This window comes from Neoarius graeffei, chromosome 9, assembly GCF_027579695.1.
Source record: "Neoarius graeffei isolate fNeoGra1 chromosome 9, fNeoGra1.pri, whole genome shotgun sequence".
Classification (NCBI taxonomy): Eukaryota; Metazoa; Chordata; class Actinopteri; order Siluriformes; family Ariidae; genus Neoarius; species Neoarius graeffei.
Genome location: NC_083577.1, coordinates 27,848,973 through 27,875,307, shown reverse-complemented (window position 1 = coordinate 27,875,307; position 26,335 = coordinate 27,848,973). Strand labels below are relative to the sequence as shown.

The following is a 26,335-nucleotide window of genomic DNA, read 5'->3' as shown; positions in this document are numbered from 1 at the left end:
AGGATCACATACAAGTCGCATATATTTGTTAATGTGAACGACCTCACAAAAAAATCGGATTTCACAAAAAAATCGGAATTGAGCATTAAGCCTTGCAGTATGAACGTAGCGTATGATATTGAATTAGTTCAACAAAGTGTAAATTCAATATCATAGTCGCCACTGAAGTCCACTCGATCCTTGTTTACCGTCAATGGATCGGTCACTCGCCAAACAGTCCGCCAGAATCCGAGTAGGGAATGGCTGAGCGTAGCTGTCAGTCAAACACAAGTTAGCCAATGGGAATGCGTTCCTGGACAGCCCACCCACACGTCAAGTTTGTGCCAAAACTGCAAGCAAAAAGTCAGGGAGCGCAAACGAGAAAGCTGGAATCGCAACCAAAATAAATTACGCCAAACAAAACTGAGAAAGATGCGGAACAAAAATAAAAGGGTTCTGAAGAGTAATAGACTGATATTTTGCACGATTACACGAATAATTTGTTTGCCAGTCTAAAAAAATTGACTTTTTGTTCTTTTTTTGTATTTTGATTTGTCGTTTTTGTTTGATATTTCAAAAGTATTGTATGAACATTTTGGCACAAAATTGATTCCATACGCTCTTACCATCAAATGCTTTCATTCCATATTTGATAAATAAAAACGTTCCACAAAACGTCTGACAGAATCATTTCTGCTTTGGCAGACTTCTTAAAAACCGATCGACGGCTGCGCGAATTGTCGTTCCTTTGTCGAAAGTCCCGTCTTGCTGTCGTGCCGCAGTATAGAACAGTTTTAAACGTCTATTTAACTCTTCCTTGGGCATTTCAGTTCTGTAGTTTTCAAACTCCTTTGAGCTTTTGAACCAGTCTGAAAAATTCAACACATTTTCATGCTTAAACATGAAGAATGTGAACAAACCAGGAGCAATTTGTGGAAAAAAATAATAATGCTTGAAGAAAAAAAAAAGTTCTTACCATTAAATACTTTCTTTCCATATCGTACTGCTTGTTTTTTTTGTGTGTGTGTGTGTGGTTTTGTTTTCGTGGAGAGTGTTTATTTCGTCCTCGGTTCATTCAGCAACACGCGCCGCCATTTTGTTTTTCTCTACTCGCTGTGTATGAGCTGATAGCTTAGTAGTAGAGTAGCCAATCAGAGCGTGCGATCGCTCATATCCAGATAGAATAAAAATGATTAAATATGTCGTGTGTCGTAATAGTAGACGGTTTGGTCTTGAGTGATGCATTTTGTCTGGAGACGGGTTGCCAAATTTTCCAAAATTCAGATTTTCCTCAGCAACTTAAGCGGCATGTTAAGCTGGGCGATTTTTTTCAATCGTGGTATTCAGCTGCTGCTCACACTGTACGAGTGAATCGCAGGGGTAAACAGCACGCAGCTTTCGATTCCTGTTCTCACACTATACGATCCGATGCTCAGGATTTCAAACAGGTTTGATTTTCATCCGATCGATCGGGAGGAGGTCGTGAGGTGTTAATCGCTTGTCGGTACCCCATGTATACTACACGATCCGAGACGCACGATTGAGCCAAAACTCGGCCCGATCTCCAAAATAGTCGCACGAGTGAAAATCGTGTCAAAAATCGCACAGTGTATGCCCAGCATTAAAGGGTCATTCTATGAAACCGATGCCTTTTCCACATTGCAATTCTTAAAAAAATAATTTAAGCTATTTTTTTAAGATACTCATATTAAATATGTGACATCAGAGCAGCAAAAAAATGTATTTTCCCACTTCGTGCATAAATTCCTGTTAATATTATCCTTTTTATTGTGACCCAGGTGTCATGTGTTTTACCACCCTGTAACGGACAAGATGCACTAAATTTGAATACAAAGTGTTAAAGGGTGGTATGTTACAGGGTGGTAAATTTCACCTCAGAATGACCTCAGCTAGTTCTGATAATAACTAGCATAGCTAACAAGTGTACAATCCAGTTTACAAATCTCTCTATTTTCCTTAAAAGCTGAAAATAACAAGAATTTTTTATAGTTTCCCTGTCTATTATGCGTTACAGGGTGGTAAGGTTAAGCTTAACGGACCCTATCTAACTACCAAAAAGAGCAAATAAATCATATCAAATTGTGTGGGAACTTGCCTGCTTGGGATCCTGACTTTGACCAAGGGTTTGAGTGATGTCATCAGCTTCCTGTGATGTCACTTAAAGAGACACTGTCTTTCTAACAGCCAAAACGTGTAAGCGTTACAGGGTGGTATGTAAAATTGTGGGACGAGCATAAATTGTGATTTTTAGATAATAAATGATACTTTTATTCTAAACAAAACTATTGTATTTTACGAAGGATGTAATTTTATTCATGAAATTAATAAAAATTGTTGGAAAAATGTATATATTTATGTAAATATGTTAGGTGCAAATTCCATACGGGACTTCCCGGACATGGGAAAATAGGTTGTGTATATGATAAAAAGATGAAAAAAATGTAGGATTTTTGTTTACAGTGACAGTAAAACATGCATTGTGTAATTCACAACACTTAAATAAACAGTTTTGTTAATTTGAAATACATTTTCACAATTTCTGACATTTTTTAGAGGTCATGAAATTATGCGGACACAAAAGGCACCAGTTTCGTAGAATGACCCTAAAGCTTCAGACAAATGAACACTAGCTCTTAACTGAACGAGAGGGAAGAAAAAACGAAGGAAAGGACGAGTTGCAGTTTTCAGTTTGTGTGTTCTCAGAGACCGAGGATTAAAAAAGAAACAAAACAGTCCCTCGCACACAGCTCTAAGAAACGAGGCACACAGGAATATTACTAACACTAATATTACCATCACGTGGACTTTTTACTTGACTGACGTACTGAAACTCATTTATGAATCCAGCACAGACAAGTTTCACGCTCGTGCCTGCATGATTTCTGACCGTCTGTATTCGGTGGCTTTAATATGAACATGTTTGACTTTAACGTTCCTGAACATGAACTGTCGAGTATATCAAAACAGGCTTAATAGTAACGGGAGATATCTATCAGTTTAAAATGATCAGGGTATTCTTTTTACTTATAATTATTATACATATTTCTTTCGGGTGTTCAGCGCATCCTTCTTTTTCCAAATTTCTTTCAACATCTTCCGTCTTTAACGAAGCAAACCTGGCGGCCACGTTTGTTTCCAAATTGTCGCGGTCGCTTGCTCGCTAGCGCGGAAGTTTTACATCTCCGACGTGCGACGTCATGTTGTCTTGACAGCCACGCGACATCGTAAACCATATTCAACGCTCGTTCTCAATTGGGTAGCATGACGTAATACACGCAGGATACGCGATACGCTAACAATATTACATGCTGTCAAACCAAACGAATGAAACCCGCTAGAAGGGAATAGAACACACGTTTTTATTCCATCGAAAAAGTGTCCTGTATGGATAATAATTAAATGATGTTGGCTGGCATTGAGTGGTCTATCAGATATATTCCAAGATATAATCGAAGACGAGTAGCTGAATGGAATATATCTGATATACCACGAAAAAAAAGTCAGCCAATATTATTATTATTATTATTATTATTGTTATTATTATTATACATACACACGCTTCATATCAGCATTCTCAAAGGCCAGTACTAGCTTACCTGCGACTCGGTGCTGTTAGCGCGGCAGTTCAGTTACCTTCCAGCCGGTGTAGTGTTAGCGAAGGCCAGTGCTAGCGCAGTCAAGCCGAATATTATTATTATTTTCCGTGTGTAGTTTACTTAGCTACTTTTAAAATCAACATCGACAACGACACACACAGCGGAGCGACCCGGCAGCCAAAATTCTCTCAAAATCTTCCGCTTTTAACGACACAAACCTCACGGCCATGTTTATTTACAAGCTGTCACGGTCACTCACTAGTGCGGAAGTTTTACATCTCCGATGTGTCTCTTTTCCAGTTTTTCGATGTCCGTTGGTATGTTTTTCTCTTGTAAATACACATGAAGAATATCTAATGAAGTCTCGGTAGCCTTTCGGATGTTCAGTGCGTCATCAGTTTCAGTTTTCAGTTTATTTATTTCGTGCTTAGACCGAGCACTGGATTAGCCCCGCCTTCTCTCTTTCACAGTCGATAAAGAAATGATTGTGCGCGCGCGCAGCAGAAAAGTTCTGTCATTGGCTCTTCGCATGAGCTCTGAAGTGTGACATTGTGTTGTCTTGACAATGTGCAATATATATATATATATATATATATATATATATATATATACACACACATATGTTATTTATTTACCAGCTGGAAGGTCCGTATGGTGAAATACCTAGTCTGGCTAACGCGACTTCAAAGCTCTGCGAGCATTTGGTCTGGCAAAGATATTAAGCCCAACCGTTTCCCAAAGCGCGTGGTTGACCCGCCTCCCTGAAATGCCTCAGTTTGCTACTGGTCGAAGCCAGAAAAGGCTGTGACGAAGCTTAAACCAATCACATCACTCTTTCCTCTGACGTATGTGATGCGACGGAAACTGCTTGAGTAACAGGAAGAAGATAAATACCTCCAGGGCTCCGTTTTCAATGAGAACTTCCCGTTGAATGCTTTCAATACAGCATCTACCGCTGTGTCAAAGGCTTGCCGCTGCTCCATGTTCGTAATGTTTCTAGTGAATGAAGCGCTTCCGGCATAGATTCTGTAAACAATCTATGGCTTCCGGTCGCAGTTCTACTACGTCACTGCCTTGAACACGCCTCTACCCAGGGCCGTTGGAGATGCTCAAAGTTGATTGGCTCCCGATTTTTCGGGAGCTTGGAAGAGCTGGAGATAGCTTGCCTTGCCAGACTAAGCTCGCAACAGCCCCCCGTGTTGCGTCACACTTAGGATGGGCGGGCCCAGGCTATGAAACACCGTGACCGAGGTCTTGAAAGTACTGAGCGAGGCCCTCTGGGCTGAGGTCAGTATTCAAGGCCGAGGTCACGGTATTTCACCATACGGGCCGACCTTAAGCTGGTAAATAATATATTTATTTTTTTCTTTACCAAATTCTAACAGAAAACGAGAGCGCCCGAAAGGGAAAACCGAGCCGAGCCGCCATTTTGAATCCTCGTTCATGGCTGTAATGCAAATTGCTTCCTCCTCGGTATACAAGTGCACTTGCATGGCAGGAAAAAAACTACATTTTGCCACCTATGTCGTCCCCTATTTATACAAATAGGAGTCATTCAGGATTCAGCCATGTTTTTGCTCGGCGTTAGCAACAGTTAGAGGTTTTTAGCTTTCTCCTGAAATGTTTTCTTTGATTTCTTCTTCCTCAGGGTAGTAAAACTCGCTTTCGCTGTGAACACTGTCGTTATCGCTATCCATGCTGTAAAATTAATGATGTTCTCCTGAGAAATGCTGGCAAAAATGTATAAGATTTTTGATAATCTGATAAATAAATTTAAAAAAAAAAAGATAAATGTTGACAAAAAATTCTACCATGTTTGTTGTTGTTGTGAACGAGCGAGTCGCCAGAGGTCCGTAACCGGGGTCCGTAACTCCGCTCGCCAGCCAATCAGAGCGCAGGATTTGATGGCAACCGCACCATGAAAAAAAACAAAACAATATTGAACGCTCATTCTCCATTGGGGAGAGCGGCGTAATACATGGAGGATAAGCGATATGAGAACACGCCACGAGAAGGGCATAGTTTTTATTCCATGGAAAAAGTGGCCCGTATGTATAATAATAATATTTCATAGACAGTAATTCGAAGTGGGAAAGGGAAAGGAAAAACCTCCTGGACCTGCGCTGTGTTCTTCCTTCTGCAAATCCAGACATATTTGTGCATCATTCTGTTTTTCTTTCTTTTTTTTTTTCTTCTCCCCCCTCCCAGTCTGTTCTCGAGGCGCTAATCAGCAAGCGTAAGAGACGTGGGCACTGACGCATCACCGCACCACGTTGGCACTGCCCCGAACGCTCCTCTGGCACCACCCTGTCCTCCGAGCTCGCAGCCAAAACTCTGCCATTTCGGAGTGACTGTGCATTGAAGAGCATGACGCGCGCCAGACTAGCAGCTTCAACAGCACATTCCCGAACCCAAATTAGAAAACATTTGCTGTTCAGCATTTGGAAATATGCAACATATTAGACAACAGTTTCAGTCCAGCGTTCAGGGATGTGCAGCATGTTTCGAAGAGAGCTGCCATTCAGCGCTCAATTGGAAACAGCTTTATCTGGCTCAAGTAGCCAAGAATATAAAATCTGAAAATCCAATTTTATAAACATGATCAAAACAATATGTTGTTCACATTTTCCTTGCATTAATTGAATATGCACTGGAGGTTCCATAATGCATAGAGAAATAGTTTTTTTTGGGGTCTGTTTTATCAATCCCCTGATCTCCCGTGCCTGGGCTTTCAACCATCCCATTAATTTACTCCTTTTCACTTCGAACGCTTTTAACGTCCGCTGTAAATATAGTCCGAGATATATATTTTTTTCCGCCCCTTCAAAATGCACCTCTTGGGTGCGACTTAAAGCGGAATATTTAATCACAGCTGTCTGGATGAGAGGATGATAGTCTTTTAAGTGTTAAAGGACGCCGCTAATGAGGGTCCCTACTGAACAAGCGTTTCTTGATTTGTTTTATTTGTGCTCCGTGTTGTAGCGGCCGATCGAGCCGCGTTCAATCGAAGACTGTTTACGGAACCGAAAGGGCTCTGCGCGTTTGGCCGGAAGAAGAGAAACCCAAACAATGGTGTGCAGAAATCGCTGCCTTACAGAACATCCGTGATGCTTCCGAGTAATCGAATGCGACGTGCACAGCAGTGGATATTTTGGTCTGCTTTCAAACTTAATATTGCAAGCGGTACAAAAACCCGATCCGCAGGACTGGCAGTGACATTCTGCTGCGTTCTCTCGTCAGACTCCTAACGTGCCAGCAACACATCGAGCTTCCTGCAATCCCGGACTAGCATAGCTGACATATTAATTAACCCTGGGCTTCGGTGTCAGTAGGGAATAAGGCGTCACGCCGCGCGAAGATTACGTTTTTATTTACTCCGCTGACAGGACGGGTAATAGGCGCCATGTCACCTCACCACGGGTCAGCCGCGCTTAGACCGGAGGAGGGTTACATTCACATGTTCAATTCAAAGAAGATGTGAAATTAATGAGGGAATCAGCGCCGAGCCACAGGGGAACGTGGCAGCATAAAAGAAGCAGAAATGAGGATAAATAAGCTTTGTGCTAATACCTCATCTAAAGAGCTTCGGCCCAGGCGGGGTGGCATCTTTTGTCAAGCGCTTCAGTAATCTGCCTTCGACCTTCAACAAACGTCACTTTTGGAAAGGAAGGCCGGTTTTTGTTTAAAGGCACTCAAAGAAGGAAATGAGCTGCAAAATGAAAAGGCTTTGGCAGCACTCTCCGAGCGTAGAGCGGACCCCATGTGCTGGGCCTTTGGCTCACTTCTGGACTGTGTTACAGGAGAAATGGAAGAACCATTTGATATTTATTTCCAGCTCGTACGTTTCGACCGAAATCGTTGGGCGTGTAGCCTTAGCAGGAGATGGTTTGAGTTATGACTTTAAAGGACAGAGAAAGAGAGAGACAGACGCACTGATCCGTTTACAGAACACTGTGTGTTTGTTGCTATTAATATTCATGGCTTTCCGAAATCTACACCACAAGCAGATTTTATTTAGGTCCGGTTTTTTTTTTTGGCACGGCTATTAGTCCGTCTTGTTTTAATTCCACACTTTAATATCGTCGTACCCAACCAGTCATATTCGTTTTCTTTCTTTGAAGGGAACACGACAAAGACCCTGAGCTGTTCTTCCAGACTTTGCTCAAGCTGAGAGAGCGAGAGCTGAGCTTTGAAGTGTCCGTCCTCGGGGAAACATTTACCGAAGTACCAGGTACGCCGAGACCCGTGAAGATGCGGAAAGGAAGAGCTGTCGCGCAGGATGACCGATTTTTTTTTTATTTTCAACGTTAAATCGAGAACGTTGCTTTTAAGAATGAAAGAATCCGGTCACACTGCGTGACAGTTTTTCATTCGCAAATAAGCAATTCCTTATTAGACTGTGTCTTTTTCTGTGGAAGTAACTTTTACAGTTAGGTCCATATATATTTGGACACTGACACAAATTTTTGTTTTTTTACCTGTTTACTGAAACATATTCAAGTTATAGTGATATAATGGACATGGACATAAAGTCCAGACTTTCAGCTTTCATTTGAGGGGATCCACATTAAAACTGGATGAAGGGTTTAGGAGTTTCAGCTCCTTAACATGTGCCACCCTGTTTTTAAAGGGACCAAAAGTAATTGTACTATTGACTCAAAGGCTATTTCATGGGCAGGTGTGGGCAATTCCTTCATTATGTCATTCTCAATTAAGCAGATAAAAGGCCTGGAGTTGATTTGAGGTGTGGTGCTTGCATTTGGAAGATTTTGCTGTGAGGAAAACATGCGGTCAAAGGACCTCTCCATGCAGGTGAAACAAGCCATCCTTAAGCTGCGAAAACAGAAAAAACCCATCCGAGAAATTGCTACAATATTAGGAGTGGCAAAATCTACAGTTTGGTACATCCTGAGAAAGAAAGAAAGAAAAAGAAAGAAAGCACTGGTGAGAACTCATCAATGCAAAAAGACCTGGACGCCCACAGACGACAACAGTGGTGGATGATCGCAGAATAATTTCCATGGTGAAGAGAAACCCCTTCACAACAGCCAACCAAGTGAACAACACTCTCCAGGAGGTAGGCGTATCAATATCCAAATCTACCGTAAAGAGAAGACTGCATGAAAGTAAATACAGAGGGTTCACTGCACGGTGCAAGCCACTCATAAGCCTCAAGAATAAAAAGGCTAGATTGGACTTTGCTAAAAAACATCTAAAAAAGCCAGCACAGTTCTGGAAGAACATTCTTTGGACAGATGAAACCAAGATCAACCTCTACCAGAATGATGGAAAGAAAAAAGTATGGCGAAGGCGTGGTACAGCTCATGATCCAAAGCATACCGCATCATCTGTAAAACACGGCGGAGGCAGTGTGATGGCTTGGGCATGCATGGCTGCCAGTGGCACTGGGTCACTAGTGCTTATTGATGATGTGACACAGGACAGAAGCAGCCGGATGAATTCTGAGGTATTCAGAGACATACTGTGTGCTCAAATCCAGCCAAACTGATTGGTCGGCGTTTCATAATACAGATGGACAATGACCCAAAACATAAAGCCAAAGCAACCCAGGAGTTTATTAAAGCAAAGAAGTGGAATATTCTTGAATGGCCAAGTCAGTCACCTGATCTCAACCCAATTGAGCATGCATTTCACTTGTTAAAGACTAAACTTCAGACAGAAAGGCCCACAAACAAACAGCAACTGAAAACCGCTGCAGTAAAGGCCTGGCAGAGCATTAAAAAGGAGGAAACACAGCGTCTGGTGATGTCCATGAGTTCAAGACTTCAGGCAGTCATTGCCAACAAAGGGTTTTCAACCAAGTATTAGAAATGAACATTTTATTTGCAATTATTTAATTTGTCCAATGACTGAAATGAAGGGATTGTGTTTAAAAAATGCTTTAGTTCCTCACATTTTTATGCAATCATTTTGTTCAACCCACTGAATTAAAGCTGAAAGTCTGAACTTCAACTGCATCTGAATTGTTTTGTTCAAAATTCATTGTGGTAACGTACAGAACCAAAATTAGAAAAACGTTGCCTCTGTCCAAATATTTATGGACCGAACTGTATATGTGTTTTTTTTTTTTTTTTCATTTTATGTACACGAATATTTATACACGAAGTTCAGAGATCATCCGGTCGTCCTGTACGGCATGTACTCGTGCCATTTTCATCGCCAGAACATGCTTCCATTAGCAGATGATTATGCTTTAATGTCTTTTGGACAGACTTGGATATTTATAGTGTTTCCTTAAGTTAATTCACACACACACACACACACACACACACACACACACACACACAGCACCTTAGAGGAATCTCTTCTGTCGAGGCCTAAACTTTTATAGTAGCATAAACAGCTTACGAGGGGTGGAAAAGGCACCATATTTCGAAATGATGTTTACGGTTGCTCGGAAGGCAATCATGCTAAAAACTCTTTTAATCCATTTTGATTTCACTAATAGGATCACCATTGATTATTTTAGCCCTTTTTTTTTAATATACATCCGAACGTTATGACTGCCTCGCCTGTTTTTCGTTCACGGACAAACTAGTGTCCGGAGCAGAAACTTGCCTCTTTCTGTTAATTACCCGTGTGTTTGACGTTGAGGTCTTGGACTTTGCAGGCATCTTCTCCGAGGCTAAGGAACAGTTGGCTCGCCACATCCGCCACTGGGGTTTCATGCCCAGTAAGGAGGACTACCTCAGAACGCTGTGCCAAGCAGATGTTGTCGTTTCCACGGCCAAGCACGAGTTCTTCGGCGTGGCCATGTAAGTCTGCTAATGAAGGGCGTTTTCTCTCATGAATGGAGTGGCCCCACTGTGAATTTGTGGAAGGATCAGGAAACATCCATAATGGCACGACTTACCAAAACTAAATAACGTTATTGGGAAGGGGGGGGTCAGCTAATGAAGGGCGTTTACTCAACATTTAATTGTTTATTAACATTTACAAATGGGGTTTCCCGACTGTGGCTTTATAGCAGGACCAGTTGACAGTGTACTGGGTGCCAGAATCTAACAAAATTTGGTACGCTTGCTTCGACATGCACAAATAGAAGACCTCTAATAGGACTGAGTGAGTGGTGTGCGGTTACATCAGGCCAGGAGGAGATGGAACAGGGCATGTTTGTTCAGGGTGAAGTGTAGTTTGAACCCAAAAACGTCAGTCTGAGCCTGTTCGAGACTACGTTTGCTAGAAATATACTCTGAGGTATTTTTTTGAGTCAGGAAAAGGTTTTTTTTTTTTTTTCCTGGTGCTTCGTAGCTCCAGGGTCACTGGTTCAATCCTGAGCTCGAGGTCTTCTTGTGACTGTGTAGGTTTCCTTTAGGTCAGTGTTTCCATGGGCCGCGAAGCACCATCATGTTTGTTTTTTTTAAAGTTGAACCTCATTTTTACTTGTACTAGGGAAGAATTGCAGGGTTGCATCCGACGTCATATTCACCTCATTAAGCTACGGGCACACGATGCTTTGCGATGGGTTATCGATGAAAATGAGGTGGCGGTGCACAGCAGTACACTTGAGCTAAAAGTTGTGGTCAGACAGCACGCGAACACTTGACTGCTACGCCTTCGCACACTCGTGTCTGGCGCAGTTCGAGCCACTTGGGACCCAGTCATTACGGGAAACACCTGATACTGATTTGAGTGCAATCGGCACATGCGGATACAGACGCTGTTTTCACATAGGCTTTGCGAAGTAGCCTCATGACGGTCACGTTTGTTTCTAGCCATGTTTATAACGCTGTTTTTATGTTTTGCGTTTGTAAAAAAAAAAAACACTTGGAAGACGCTCTGGACACTTACATTAATGTTTTTATGTCTGAGAACTACAGCTGACTTGCTAACTTTAGGACTGCAGTTGGATGTCATGAACGGTTTATAACTTCAGCAAAATAGATTTCATGCTAAAACTAGAATGAATTTCCTGGTTACACAGTTATACAGTGGTGCTTGAAAGTTTGTGAACCCTTTAGAATTTTCTATATTTCTGCATAAATATGACCTAAAACAACATCAGATTTTCACACAAGTCCTAAAAGTAGATAAAAAGAACCCAGTTAAACGAATGAGATGAAAATATTATACTTGGTCATTTATTTATTGAGGAAAATGATCCAATATTACATATCTGTGAGTGGCAAAAGTTTGTGAACCTCTAGGATTAGCAGTTAATTTGAAGGTGAAATTAGAGTCAGGTGTTTTCAATCAATGGGATGACAATCAGGTGTGAGTGGGCACCCTGTTTTATTTAAAGAACAGGGATCTATCAAAGTCTGATCTTCACAACACGTGTTTGTGGAAGTGTATCATGGCACGAACAAAGGAGATTTCTGAGGACCTCAGAAAAAGCGTTGTTGATGCTCATCAGGCTGGAAAAGGTTACAAAACCATCTCTAAAGAGTTTGGACTCCACCAATCCACAGTCAGACAGATTGTGTACAAATGGAGGAAATTCAAGACCATTGTTACCCTCCCCAGGAGTGGTCGACCAACAAAGATCACTCCAAGAGCAAGGCATGTAATAGTCGGTGAGGTCACAAAGGATCCCAGGGTAACTTCTAAGCAACTGAAGGCCTCTCTCACATTGGCTAATGTTAATGTTCATGAGTCCACCATCAGGAGAACACTGAACAACAATGGTGTGCATGGCACGGTTGCAAGGAGAAAGCCACTGCTCTCCAAAAAGAACATTGCTGCTCGTCTGCAGTTTGCTAAAGATCACGTGGACAAGCCAGAAGGTTATTGGAAAGATGTTTTGTAGACGGATGAGACCAAAATAGAACTTTTTGGTTTAAATGAGAAGCATTATGTTTGAAGAAAGGAAAACACTGCATTCCAGCATAAGAACATTATCCCATCTGTAAAACATGGTGGTGGTAGTATCATGGTTTGGGCCTGTTTTGCTGCATCTGGGCCAGGACGGCTTGCCATCATTGATGGAACAATGAATGCTGAATTATACCAGCGAATTCTAAAGGAAAATGTCAGGACATCTGTTCATGAACTGAATCTCAAGAGAAGGTGGGTCATGCAGCAAGACAACGACCCTAAGCACACAAGTCATTCTACCAAAGAATGGTTAAAGAAGAATAAAGTTAATGTTTTGGAATGGCCAAGTCAAAGTCCTGACCTTAATCCAATCGAAATGTTGTGGAAGAACCTGAAGTGAGCAGTTCATGTGAGGAAACCCACCAACATCCCAGAGTTGAAGCTGTTCTGTACGGAGGAACGGGCTAAAATTCCTCCAAGCCGGTGTGCAGGACTCAACAGTTACTGCAAACGTTTAGTTGCAGTTATTGCTGCACAAGGTGGTCACACCAGATACTGAAAATGATCGTTCACATACTTTTGCCACTCACAGATATGTAATATTGGATCATTTTCCTCAATAAATAAATGACCAAGTATAATATTTTTGTCTCATTTGTTTAACTGGGTTCTCTTTATCTACTTATAGGACTTGTGTGAAAATCTGATGATGTTTTAGGTCATATTTATGCAGAAATACAGAAAAATCTAAAGGGTTCACAAACCTTCGAGCACCATTGTACTTTGTGACTCTATAGGACACTGTTATAGAAGCGATTTATTTATAATCATGCTATCTGTTATCACCCAAATGAGGATCGGTTCCCTTTTGAGTCTGGTTCCTCTCGAGGTTTCTACCTCATGTCGTCTGAGGGAGTTTTTCCTCGCCACCGTCACCACAGGCTTGCTCCCTCCCACCCTACCTCCAGATCCAGCGTGACCCAGACCAGGATAAAACACTTACTGAAGATGAATGAATGAAGTACATGAAAGCACCTTTAAAAAAACAAAAACTATTCAGGCTGAATTCTAGTCCAGAGTTCAGTCCACATGTGAATGAGAATGGTTGAGATTTGATTGCGCCTTTTTTTTTAGCTAAATTTTGAGCTAATTTATCGCCATGCCACGTAGATGTTTTGCTGGCAGGTGCAGCAACACGACAGAAGGTGGATTTATGTTGCATTCATGGCCCAAGAATGTTCAAACTGCAAAGATTTGGACGCGTTTTGCGAGAAGTTCACGGGCACATTGGGCATCTACGAAGTGGTCTGTCCTCTGCTCTCCACATTTTACTGAAGACTCGTATGACACCTCTGATCTGTTGAGGAGTGTTGGGTATAAGCCCGTATTGAAAGAGGGTGCAGTACCAACAATTAAAGAAGACTACAAGAAAAGGAAAGTAAGTTCAGTTGCACCAGTTCTCCCGGAGCGTGAGCCGAGGGTTGTTGGTAAAACCTGGGATGGGATGGGATGGGATGGAATGGGACGTGACCTGACATATTATCACTCAGGCAGTTACCTCCTTGCAGTTGTTGCTAAAACCGGTGACGTCCCGTTCCATCGTGGGTTTTAATAATAGATAGTTTTCACTGACGTCACGGCATTCCGGGGAACGCCCCCCAGCTGCCATCTTGTGGGGCAAACAAAACGGACCATCGCCATTACCGGCTACGTTATCTCGGACGAATTTATGAAGTTATATAGTCAGTTTTCTAAAATAAAGATCAATGTCGGCAAAATCAAGCAAACAGAAGTATATAGATACATTAGACGACATCTCACGACAACGGTATGCAGCCAAACTGGCCTTGATTGGGGGAATTGACCCCTACAAAGTGGACAAAGATGCATTTTCCAGTGACTATGCAGGGCTGCCATCCATATCGTACCCTGATATTGTGAACTATTTCGTGAATAGTAAAAGTGCCTACACACTTGACGACCTCAAAGCATACAAGTTGCTGGAGTCATACAATCATTTTGTCTGTGGCTGGGTCCGTGAAGTCCACCATGTAAAAACAAGTGACAGTCATGTCCTAATTACAGCCAAGGTATGTAAACATTGGAATTTTAGAGCTCTCAACACTGCATATAAATATATGTGTGTGTATAATATCGAGTCAATGTAAACGTACACTCAGCGGTTCCAGTTAGGCATTCTCCAGAGATTGTTTCACGATGTTTTGGTTTCCAAAAACAAACTTAAACACAATTGATTGTTTATTTAAACAACTTACCACTTATAAAATGATCGGAGCAGACTTTGCTGTGTTTGGAAGGCTGATAATCCTTGCGGTTGATTCTCGCAAGCCATAGATTTCTCCTTTGCATGCCGAGTTTCTTTGTTTGCTCGCCTTCGTGCTCCCGTACAGTGGGAATTCCATAAAAGCTCCGCTTGACGTCATCATCTGACCTATTACGACAGCCGTGAATACAACAGGTGTGCACCATTGCTAGCTTTAAATAGTAATAATGTGACTATAAATGTAAATAATATATAAATAAATGTAACTCGCGCATTACAATGTGTGCTCAGTGACCCGGACGGTAAGCTTGCCCCACAAGATGGCCGCCACTAGGGAATCCCCGACTCTGTGACGTCATGTGAAAACTATCTATTGCCTGAGCCGAGCAGTAATGGCGGAGTACTCAGTGTGGTGAAAATGGAGAATGAGTGGACCAGCCGTCTGATTTCTCTGCTGGATATGCTCGTCTCAGCAGCAATATCTCGCCCTTATGTGGAAGAAGCGAACGAACGGAGGACTGAAAGTCAGATTGTTTCAAAACAATCGGCCACAAGGTCGGCCTTCAAGAAGCGAGAACACAGACGGGTAAGACGCGACTCTCATTTGGATACGAAACAACAAAAACAACAACACTCGTTGTTTACCTGCATTTAGATTAATACGTGTAACTTGTATTGTGTGTTTTAGTTACCGGTATAAGATTTAATTTGCTTCAGAATGTGATTGTCTCAGTTCATCTGATTATTTAATTAGCCTTTTACGTTTTATCAGTGAAAACGCATGCATGTACATGTATGTTGCATAAGTTATAACACCCATCCTGTTTTAATGAGAGTCAACCCACAATCAATGAAGTCAAATCAGTCTTAGTTGAGCAAGTCGGTAACGGTATTTCTTACTTTCACCGTAAATGTTTATTTATATGACTTTGGTCTATAGCTGTAAAAGGCCTCGGCCGTAAAACCGGTTCCCGCCGTGACATCACGCACTCGGGGCTGGCTGGCTCAGCAGGGCAGCTCCAATGCCGACTTTGCGGTCGATTTTAACTCTCAAAAATATATTTTTTTATTCCCATTTATGCAGCGTACAAGAGTCAAGGATGGAGATACTATCAACTCAGAAATGCATTTAGAATTAAAGGTTCTGCGTATCTGCTTTAAGCGCTTGGTAAAGAGCGCCATATTTCAATGAAAGCAGACCTACATCACTGCGGCGACCTAACCACAGTCTAGTGTGTAAGATTTGAGGAACGGCAATGCAATTCTTCTCAAAGAGCCTGGAAAGAAAAACGCGAGCGCTTGCTTAAGATCGTCCAACTATAGGAACGCGAACAAACAAGGAGGCCCTTGAGTTTATACAATAGATCCAGTATATTATTAGCTAGACACACATTTGCCTAAATTTACTGGCAGCTCTGATGAGGTTCCTTGTAACTTTCCTTTGTGCCACACCACATGATGAAAAGCACCACGCCCACGTGAAGGGACTTTCTCTACCGCACTCTGCCCTCGTTATTGTGGAAATTAGCCTAATCTAATTAATTGTCAGCAGACACCCATCCATGCCCGGCAGAAAAAAAACAGCGAGGCCGCCAAGCAGAACGATCGGCTAATTATATTTGAGATGAAAAGCCTGATAAGCATTTGTGCGCTCGCACATTAACTGCATTGACATGGAGCTGATCTTAATCAGTTTCATGAGACCGGAGCCAAGCGCCTACGAGTTTCCACGCTCACCCAGCGGTAGATCAGTGAAGGAAACATCGTTGGTTGCACTTGATGGTTTATATTTAGTTTATAGTTCTGATTACTGTCTGGCGTCTGATGGAAAAGAGATCGAGCGCCTTGCATTAGACAGATTTAACCGCTTGGGGTGGAAGCATCTTTGAAACACGAGGGACCAGACTGAGAGAAAAGTGTCACTTCAAACCATGACGGACATTAAAACCGACATGAAGAAAAAAGTTTTTTTGAGAAGGCTCAATCAAATCTACAGAAATTCAGCACTGAATGTCAGCGAGCTAATCGGATATTAAAATATGCATGGCTTTAGCATGGGGAATGAGATGGTGATCTGATGGCGAGGCGAGTGATGCATGGACTCGTGAAATATTAACGCTCATTCTACAAAATATTTAAACAGCCGGTCATTTTCCGCTGGCAGCTAATAGGGCGGGTTCGGATGAGGCGAGGCTCCAGATTCACCGAGGATGTTGTAGCTTTGACACGGTGACGCGTCAGTTCCATCCATGTCTGTGTTCAGCCAAAAACTTTGACCAAACTCGTCCATACAGAGGATACTTCTGGGTTTTGGCTCCTTTGCAGGTTTCTTCGTCATACCTGCTGAACTGACTTTTTTTTTTTTTCCCTTGCCACAGTCACCCTCGTCTTCTCATTCGGGGTCGGAGTATGGAATCCTGTAAAAGCGCTTCGTTACAGAAAGTGTTGTCGGATAAAACAGACTTCCGACGGAGAGGAAATGCATGTCTTTGTTCAGCTTGTTGTAGCAGTAAATCATTTCGCGTGTATTTATTTATTTATTTATTTATTTATTTAACAGTTATTCCACGAAATCGAGTCGGATATGAGCCGATAGTCGGCTATAAGCCGTGTACGACAAGATTGACTGGAATAACTGTGTTATTCTATCCGCATTCACTGGATTTTGAGAAACGGAGCATTTTTATTTATTTATTTTTTTGCAAATTCGATCAATAAAAACTTTACACAAAACGTCCGACGAAATCATTTCCGATTAGAACGGAAACAAACGGCGAAATGAATGCACGGGAGCAATTTATGAACAATGCGGTTAATAGTAATTTTTGAAAAATACAAAAATACTTTTTTTTTTTTGAGGGTGGTGTTCTTCTTTAGCCCTTTTTTTTTTTTTTCAACTTAAAGGTGCATTACCGCCACCGACTGGGCTGGAGTGCGGAACAGGAGATAGTGGGAAAACAAACAACAACAACAAAAATTATATATATATACACACTACTGTTCAAAAGTTTGGGGTCACCCAGACAATTTTGTGTTTTCCATGAAAAGTCACACTTTTATTTACCACCATAAGTTGTAAAATGAATAGAAAATAGAGTCGAGACATTTTTCTGGCCATTTTGAGCATTTAATCGACCCCACAAATGTGACGCTCCTGAAACTCCGAGGCTGTCCACACGGCAACGGATTCAGGTGAATCTGATAAAATTGTTTATCGTTTCGGCCTGGCGTCCACACGGCACCGGCGTTTTGGGTGCCCCAAAACGAGAACGGGTTCCAGAGTGGAAAAATCTGGCAACGGCGGCGTTGCGAAGTCGTCTGGATGAGTAGAACGGATTTGTTTACGATGACGTCACAACCACATGACTAGAACAAGCAGCACTCTCGCTGTTTTGTATGAACCACTGCATTGCATTCACTTTTGTATACAGCTTTTCTTTTAAATAAACAAGTAACTGAACCATTTCTTGAATTTCTTTTTTTTTTTATTGGATAAGACTGCTTTTCAAAATGTTCACACACAATATAAAAAGTTATATAAATTATATAAAAATGCTTTTCAAAATGTTCACACACAATAAGAAAATTAAGTTATATAAAACTATGCACACTAATAAAACTAATTTGTACACACAGAAGGCACGATTTCCTCGCGTGGTCGCAGCCATCTTCTTCTTGTTGTTGTGTGTTTGTTCCAGTGAGTGCTTCACGCCGGGTAGAAGAAGGGGTTTATGCGCATGCGTCCTACTTCTTCTATTGTTCTGGTGTCTCCGATGGGACCATCTTACAGCGCACGTAGAGGTGTGGCATGTGTATTGCATCGTTTTCAGCAAGCGTTGCGTTGCCATATGGACCTGATATTTTACTGATCCGTTGCCCATGTGGACGCGATATTTTTTTTAATAAAATCTCATTGCCGTTGTCGTGTGGATGTAGCCTCAATCTGCTCAAAGGAAGGTCAGTTTTATAGCTTCTCTAAAGAGCTCAACTGTTTTCAGCTGTGCTAACATGATTGTACAAGGGGTTTCTAATCATCCATTAGCCTTCTGAGGCAATGAGCAAACACATTGTACCATTAGAACACTGGAGTGAGAGTTGCTGGAAATGGGCCTCTATACACCTATGGAGATATTGCACCAAAAACCAGACATTTGCAGCTAGAATAGTCATTTACCACATTAGCAATGTATAGAGTGGATTTCTGATTAGTTTAAAGTGATCTTCATTGAAAAGAACAGTGCTTTTCTTTCAAAAATAAGGACATTTCAAAGTGACCCCAAACTTTTGAACGGTAGTGTAGTAGTAGAGTAGCCAATCAGAGCACACGATTGCTGATATCCGGTGAATGTAGCTTGAAAAAAGATAGATATTATACAGCAAGATATACAAAGATAGATATACCGCAAAAGTCTTCGGCGCATGTAAAGAAATGCTGGAGACCAAAAATGGCGTAATAAATAATGAAACGAAATGTTTAAACATTAAAATAATACTATAAGCAGTAAGACGTAATAAATGAAACAAAGTCGATATTTGGTGTCACGACCCTTTGCTTTAAAAAAAAAAATTAAAAAATAGTAGTCTGAGGTGCAGTGAGTGCAGTTTTATGCGGAAATGAGCTGTAGGTTTTACTGAGCATCTTACAGAACCAGCCGCAGTTCTTCCGGACTCTTTGACTCTCACACTCGCTTCTTCATTTCGCACCAAAACCCAGCAGCCTTCATTATGCTTTCTTTTTTAATCGGAAAAGTGCTCTCTTATGGAATATGCTGCACAGATACAAACTTTTTTTTTTTTCTGTAACGTTTAATTTTGTGCCGGAAAACGAATGAGATGTTTTTGTACCGACTCGATAATGTCAAAGTCGTAAAATAGAAATATATCACAAAATTTGTATGGAAAAAAAAAAAAAACCAGGGTGCCGAAGACTTTTTTCACAGTACTGTGTGTACTGTATATAGGGCTGTAGAGCTTTATGTCTGATCAGTATGTCACAGAATAAATGGAGTTTTCTCTTAAACAGGTTGGAAGCAGTGCATTGTGGTTGCTACCCACTGTGTCCAAAGGCTCTTGTCTACCCAGAAATATTTCCTGGTAGGGTTTGATTTATTTTTTAATTTACTTTTTTTTTTTTTAAAAAGAAGAAGAATTTGACATTTGAAGATGACACGATGACAAAATTACATCGCCGATGACATACATCACAAAATACTATGGTAACTGTCATCGACAAAAGTTATAAATTATACCAGAGTAGTAAGTAATTCATCTTCAAGCCTAAAGCATTGACACATTTTGGTGTACTTTTATATAAATAAAGAAAACCCAAGCCCAGTTGAATAATGTAAAGCATAAAACAGCATGGAGTCGGGTGCATTTTTAATGCTGGAAGTGGTTGGTCTCTGCTCCATGCTTTTGAGGTTTTTTTTTTTTCTTCTTTGTGTAATCAAAAATGTATTTCTCCCTCCTTTTTTTTTTTTTTTTTACGCAGGTTCATATCTGTACTCAACACCTGAGCAACTTTTTAAGAGACTTCAGGGTTTCTGTAAGCATCCTCATTTAGCCAGACAACATGTTCTTCAGGTAGGTCTTTATTCACGTCTACGGATATGGTAATGTTGATATCATAATGACTTTTGATCACATTATGGATGTTGGTTATACGGAGGTTGTTTTTTTTTTTCTTTTCCCCTCCCTTGATCACAGATTCCACATTCTTCAGTGAGAATTTTAAGCAGTGACTTGATCAGTTCGTATCCTGATCATATGTTATACCTCTGTTGTAGGTGAACACGGGAAGGTTTTCCTGGGATGCTTTGGGACAGGAGTACAGATCGCTGTTGGCAACAGGTTCCAGGAACATGACGTCATGACAGATGTGCGCATCTTCAAAGTTCGATACGAACCTCAATCGGGACTGACCAGTGTTGGAGTCGAGTCACGAAACCTGGAGTCCGAGTCCAGTCTCGAGTCCCCAGTGTTCAAGTCTGAGTCATTAAAGAAAATTTCGAGTCGAGTCCAAGACTCCGACCGCACCGTTTGACGGCGGCTGTTTTAGCGCCATTAAAAACATGACGTATGAACAGGTGAATGTGCTTCTCTTTGTCAGGGAGTGCGAAGTATTCTGTCAGAGATGGTTGCGAGACGTGCAGAAGGTGTGTTTATTAATACAAGTGAAGAACAATCCAGAACGGCAGGCAAAATCGTAAAACGGTGAAACGGGCAACAGGTCGAGCGAAGCACAAACAGGCTATCGTAGACTCGGCAGAATCAAAGACGAGAAACAGGAAACCAAACAAGGAAATAAGGCTCTGTAAAGCCTCGGTCACAACCGGCCGTACGTGCTCCTACGGCCGGTCTACGTGCAAGAAACGCACGGAGGGCGCGCATGTGACGTGCTGATTTTCGAGCCGTAGACCGGCCGCAGAGGTTCTTTGTCATGTCAAACAAACTCTACGGGCGCTTACGTTTTTTTCAGGTTGCAAGACACACTTCCGGCCAACGTGCGTCTTTCTCCACGAACAAAAAAAAAACGCAGCGATTTGGGAAACGCCAAAAATCGCACGGCCAAAAAATCGTATGTCCGGTTGTGACCTAGGCTTAATGTCTCAACAGTGCAACTCAATACTTCGCAAAGTATGTGTGTTTTCACAGTTTTTATATCGGCGCACTGATTGCGCCTTAATCCTGTGCAGGTCCGAGTCATTTACGATACGCACCTGAGAGTCTATCTGATGCACAAGCCAAGGCACGCAGGTGTGACAATCTTGCAGAAAATCAGTCCAAAAATTAAAGGAGAACTGAAGTCATTTTTAAACTTGCTTTATTTCTTAATTAACGTGTTATTCGATGACGTTTTCGGTTTTAGTAACCTTATATCGTGATTCGTATTGGCAACTAATTGCAGTTAAATATGATACTTATCAGCCTGTTCGGTTTTTAGCCGTGCTGAATTTAGTTCGTTCGGTCCACGGCAGGCATCGCTTATCCGCGCGATCTTCACAAAACGTCAAGTGTCAGCCAGGTGTCAGTGCCGCCATTTTGAAAACTGTTGCACAAAAACAAGTTTAAATGGCGATTACTGCCGACTTTTTTCAAACTTTCCTGACCGCTATCAAAACAAACAAAACTTCCGGCTTGATCACGTCGGCGTTCGAAAGAGGGCGCACGCGTTTTTTGACAACGTCGGTCACTGATTTCCGCGATATGTTTTATTTCCGTCCTACGACGTCTCGCACAGGTCTCAGCGAGTCTCGTTTACGGCCATCGCTTTGACATACGGACTGATTACAGAGCGTATTTCAAACACTCATCACTTGCTATAGCAGCGACAAAATAGCGATCAGAAATGCGTTCCGATATTTAACAAATAGAATTTTGATCGTAAAAAATTTGCCTTCAGTTCTCCTTTAATGTCGATATAAATATCTTACGCCAAATTATTATGGCATGTTACAAAAAATAAAGAAAAAATGCGAGTCCTCGTCTCCAGTTTACGAGTCCGAATGCAAGTCCGAGTCACGAGTCCTTAAAATTAGGGCACGAGTCGGACTCGGGTACTTCAAGTCTTGGACCGACACTCTTCAATGAAGTGAAGGAATGTGAAAGGGCAATTTCAGGAGCAGTTTTGAAACAGAATCTCATGTTATTGAGTTTTAGCTTTAAAAAAAAAAAAAAACCCTAAGCTGTCCAGTTTTAACCGATTCCACTTTATTCTGTTATTAAAATTCAAACCTGAAACTCCTCCGTCATGCAGTCTTCATGAGTCATTAATGTGACACTTAACAGGTAAGTAGCAAATCCTAAACGCCTCATAAATAGAGAACAAGAATAGGCAGTCAAACTCTCTCAAACATGTCTTACAGGCAGCTAAAATAAAGTGTTTCTCATGACTCTCAGAACAGACGCAGCCACAAACCTGCCTCAGCCTCACCACCTCTCCACTAAAACAACATCCACAGCACAGGGACCTCAACGCAGAGCGCTTTTACATGCATAGTTTGAAGGGAGAGGAGGGAAAAAAAAAACGAGAAGTAAAAAATAAACAACCTAGAAACCTGCGACCGCTGTCCGTGTTTTCCGCTTAGGCGGTGCCACCTCACATTTCGGTTCAGGTCCATTTTTATCCTTTTTGTGCCGGAGCAAAGCTGCACGGCTGGAATCTTCGCTTCCCACTCGGGCTGAGTGGCGGCCAACGTTGCGGCTTGAAGCTCTTGTGGGCTCCACCTGGGGGTTGCCAGGTTGTCACAGAGTCCCCCGAGGCTCAGAAAAGGTTAATAGGAGGCCTTCGCTGCCCTGTGGTCGCATCTAAATATGTCCATAGTGTTTGTGTTCGGAAATGAGCCACCGTATAATTAAGGGGGTCCAAGAACTAGGTATTTATAAGTCATCAAGAAACGTAAAGGGGAAGATGAAATAACATATACTAGTGCATCTCAAAAAATTAGAATATCGTGAAAAAGTTCAATATTTTCCATCAGTTATTTAAGAAAGTGAAAATGTTATATATTATAGATTCGTTACACATAAACTAAAATGTTTCAAGCATTTTTCTATTTTAATTTTAATCAGTATGGCATACAGTACAAAAACATAAAAAAAATCTCAAAATATTAGAATATTTCATTTCGAGTTTGAGTAAAACAGTATGAACACAGTGTATCTCTCGGTCTAGTTCAGTACACACAACCACAATCATGGGGAAGACTGCTGACTTGACTGTTGTCCAGAAGATGATCACTGATGCCCTCCACAAGGAGGGTAAGCCACAAAAGGTCATTGCTGAAAAGGGTGGCTGGAAAAGGTGCGCAAGCGACAGGGATGGCCGCAGTCTTGAGAGGATTGTCAAGAAAAGTTGATTCAAGAACTTGGGAGAGCTTCACAAGGAGTGGACTGAGGCTGGTGTCAGTGTATCAAGACCCATCACGAACAGACATCTTCAAGAAAGGGGATACAACTTTCGCATTCCTAATATCAAGCTACTCCTGAGCCAGAGACAATGTCAGAAGTGTCTTATCTGGGCTCAGGAGAGAAAGAAATGGACTGTTGCTCAATGGTCCAAAGTCCTCTTTTCAGATGAAAGTACATTTTGCATTTAATTTGGAAATCACGGTTCTAGAGTCTGGAGGAAGAGTGGAGAGGCACAGAATCCAAGGTGTTTGAAGGCCAGTGTGAAGTTTCCACAGTCTGTGATGATTTGGGGTGCCATGTCATCTGCTGGTGTTGGTCCACTGTATTTTATCAAGTCCAAAGTCAACACGGCCATCTACCAGGAGATTTTAGAGCACTTCATGCTTCCATCTGCTGACGAGCTTTTTGGAGGTGCTGATTTCCTTTTCCAGCAGGACTTAGCACCTACCCACAGTGCCAAAACTACTACCAAATGGTTTGCTGACCATGATATTACTGTGTTTGATTGGCCAGCCAACTTGCCTGACCTGAACCCCATAGAGAATCTCTGGGGTATTGTCAAGAGGAAGATGAGAAACACCTGACCCAAAAATACAGATACGCTGAAGGCCACTATCAAAGCAACCTGGGCTTCAATAACACCTCAGCAGTGCCACAGACTGATCACCTCCATGCCACACCACATTGATACAGTAATTCATGGTAAAGGAGCCCCAACCAAGTATTGAGTGTATAAATGAATATACTTTTCAGAAGTTGGACATTTCTGTATTGTAAATCCTTTTTTTGATTGATCTTAGGGAATATTCTAATAATTTGAGATACTGGATTTCTGATTTTCATGAGCTATAAGCCATAATCATCAAAATTAAAACAAAAAAGGCTTTAAATATTTCACTTTACATGTAATGAATATAGAATATATGAAAGTTTACCTTTCTGAATTAAATTATGAAAAAAAAAGAACTTTTTCATGGTATTCTAATTTTTTGAGATGCACTAGTATATTACCCTATAAGTATGTTTGCATGTCAACCGTACTTGAATGCTTGGACCCTTTGATCGCTTCTTCCTTTTAATCTGCGACGCTGAAATCGTTTAAGTTGGTCATTGAGGAGGGGGGAAAAAATCATCGCAATATATCCATTTTTAACTTAGCAGCCTTCGTGACATGCAGTTAATACAAATGTATTGCTAATTCAGGTGCAGCAGATGTGAGATTGGAATTAAAGGAAGAAATGAAATCAGGTTGTGATACAGCTCCTTATTTCCTGAAAGCAAAATTAGGCCCATCGTTCTTGCTTTTGCCATAGGTCCTGACCCACCTCCGGTTGAAAAATGGTTCCTAATATCTTTTATCAGCATTCCACACGTGCGACTACGAGTTTCCTTCCTCCAGAAGATGCAGAGATCTTAGCAGCTTGATGTATGTGTTATTTCGGAGATATTCCCACTCATGGATTCACATACAATGGTTTCAGTATCATAATCGAGCATGTACTAGTACAAAAGAAGCTTTAAGGGAGATAATATGATTTCTCACATTTCGGTTTGGCGAAAGCCAACACCGTGTCTTGCTGCGGTACGTTAGGCCTAAAGACGGATCGCTTTGACCCCTGAGCGCCGTGACAGATTTGCTGTCGTTTGAGGATCCTCTCCTGCAGCGTCAGACGAGTCGGGCCGACCCGAGGTCAGGACCTAATGACGCCGTAAAGCTTATACCACTGCTGTTTCGGCACTTACAAAATGTCACCCCACATATAAAAACTTAATAGCAACCTCTGTAAAATGTAGGAGGCATGAAGCCCTTTTTCACTGGCCTTTTTAAGTCACGGTCCTGCTTCTCACTGACAGTATTCGAAGAACAACACGCCAATTCTCAAAGCCTGCTTGCATGAAACGGTCTTGGTTTTTCCAAGGATAATTTTTGAAAGTAATGCTTGGTTCACACATTGTCGTTTCAGCCTTGCGTATGTACGGCGTATCAGGATACGTGGCAGTAAGAAAGGAACGTCACAGGCAGCATCGCCAGATTACGTCGCGAATGCTCTTGGATGCGTAACACGAGCTCCTTGTACGCCAGGGTGCAGCGTATTTCTAAGTCCGCACTTAAAAATCTGTAGCAGCTTTGATACGGCATAAAAAAATGTAAGCTACACAGCAGGAACGTTGCTCAAACACCTATTACGCCGTGCGAACGCTTTAGTTGATGTGTCTGATGAAGGTGGCTCCGGGGCTGGCTGGGTGGGTGGATGCGGCTCATGTCGTCCCTCTTCCGTTGCCCTTCTTGGGTCCTGACTTCTTTGCTGGCATGATGCTTTCTTGACTGTGACGAATGACAATGAACGCAGCATGGGGCCCACTTTTATATCCACCTGTGAACGCCGCAGGTACAGAGCAGCGTCACACATAAGAACGAAACGCCACGCCAGTGAAACGGTTACGCTGCGACAGTGCATCGTACACCTCAGTATGCCGTAACCTTACGTCCCTCAAACCCCGGAAACGTCACACATACGCCATGTACGTCAAAGTCAAAGTCCTTCCCACACCATTCATGGCACGTTTGGTGGCGCCAATCTCCGTTTCGTAGCCCTCTGCCTCTCACCTATACAACCCCTATTCCAAAAAAGTTGGGACAAAGTACAAATTGTAATAAAAACGGAATGCAATAATTTACAAATCTCAAAAACTGACATTGTATTCACAATAGAACATAGACAACATATCAAATGTCGAAAGGGAGACATTTTGAAATTTCATGCCA

At 41.8% G+C, this 26,335-nt stretch overlaps 1 protein-coding gene across 13 annotated transcripts in view; it reads left to right on the top strand.

The window, feature by feature from the left end:
- gtdc1 (glycosyltransferase-like domain containing 1) overlaps positions 1–20,743 on the top strand; it is a 197,051-nt gene extending 176,308 nt beyond the window's left edge. For 9 of the 13 annotated variants that reach the window (XM_060929243.1, XM_060929252.1, XM_060929248.1 and 6 more), the window contains 5 exons: positions 7,718–7,827; positions 10,228–10,372; positions 19,682–19,752; positions 20,150–20,241; positions 20,445–20,743. In XM_060929243.1, coding sequence (XP_060785226.1) covers positions 7,718–7,827; positions 10,228–10,372; positions 19,682–19,752; positions 20,150–20,241; positions 20,445–20,531 — 505 coding nt within the window. In that variant the 3' untranslated portion in view covers positions 20,532–20,743. Of the gene's footprint in view, positions 1–7,717; positions 7,828–10,227; positions 10,373–14,949; positions 15,036–19,681; positions 19,753–20,149; positions 20,242–20,444 lie in introns of those variants that run through there. The other 4 variants (XM_060929253.1, XM_060929251.1, XR_009655337.1 and 1 more) reach the window with 3 other exon arrangements.
- The last annotated feature ends 5,592 nt before the right edge of the window (positions 20,744–26,335 follow it).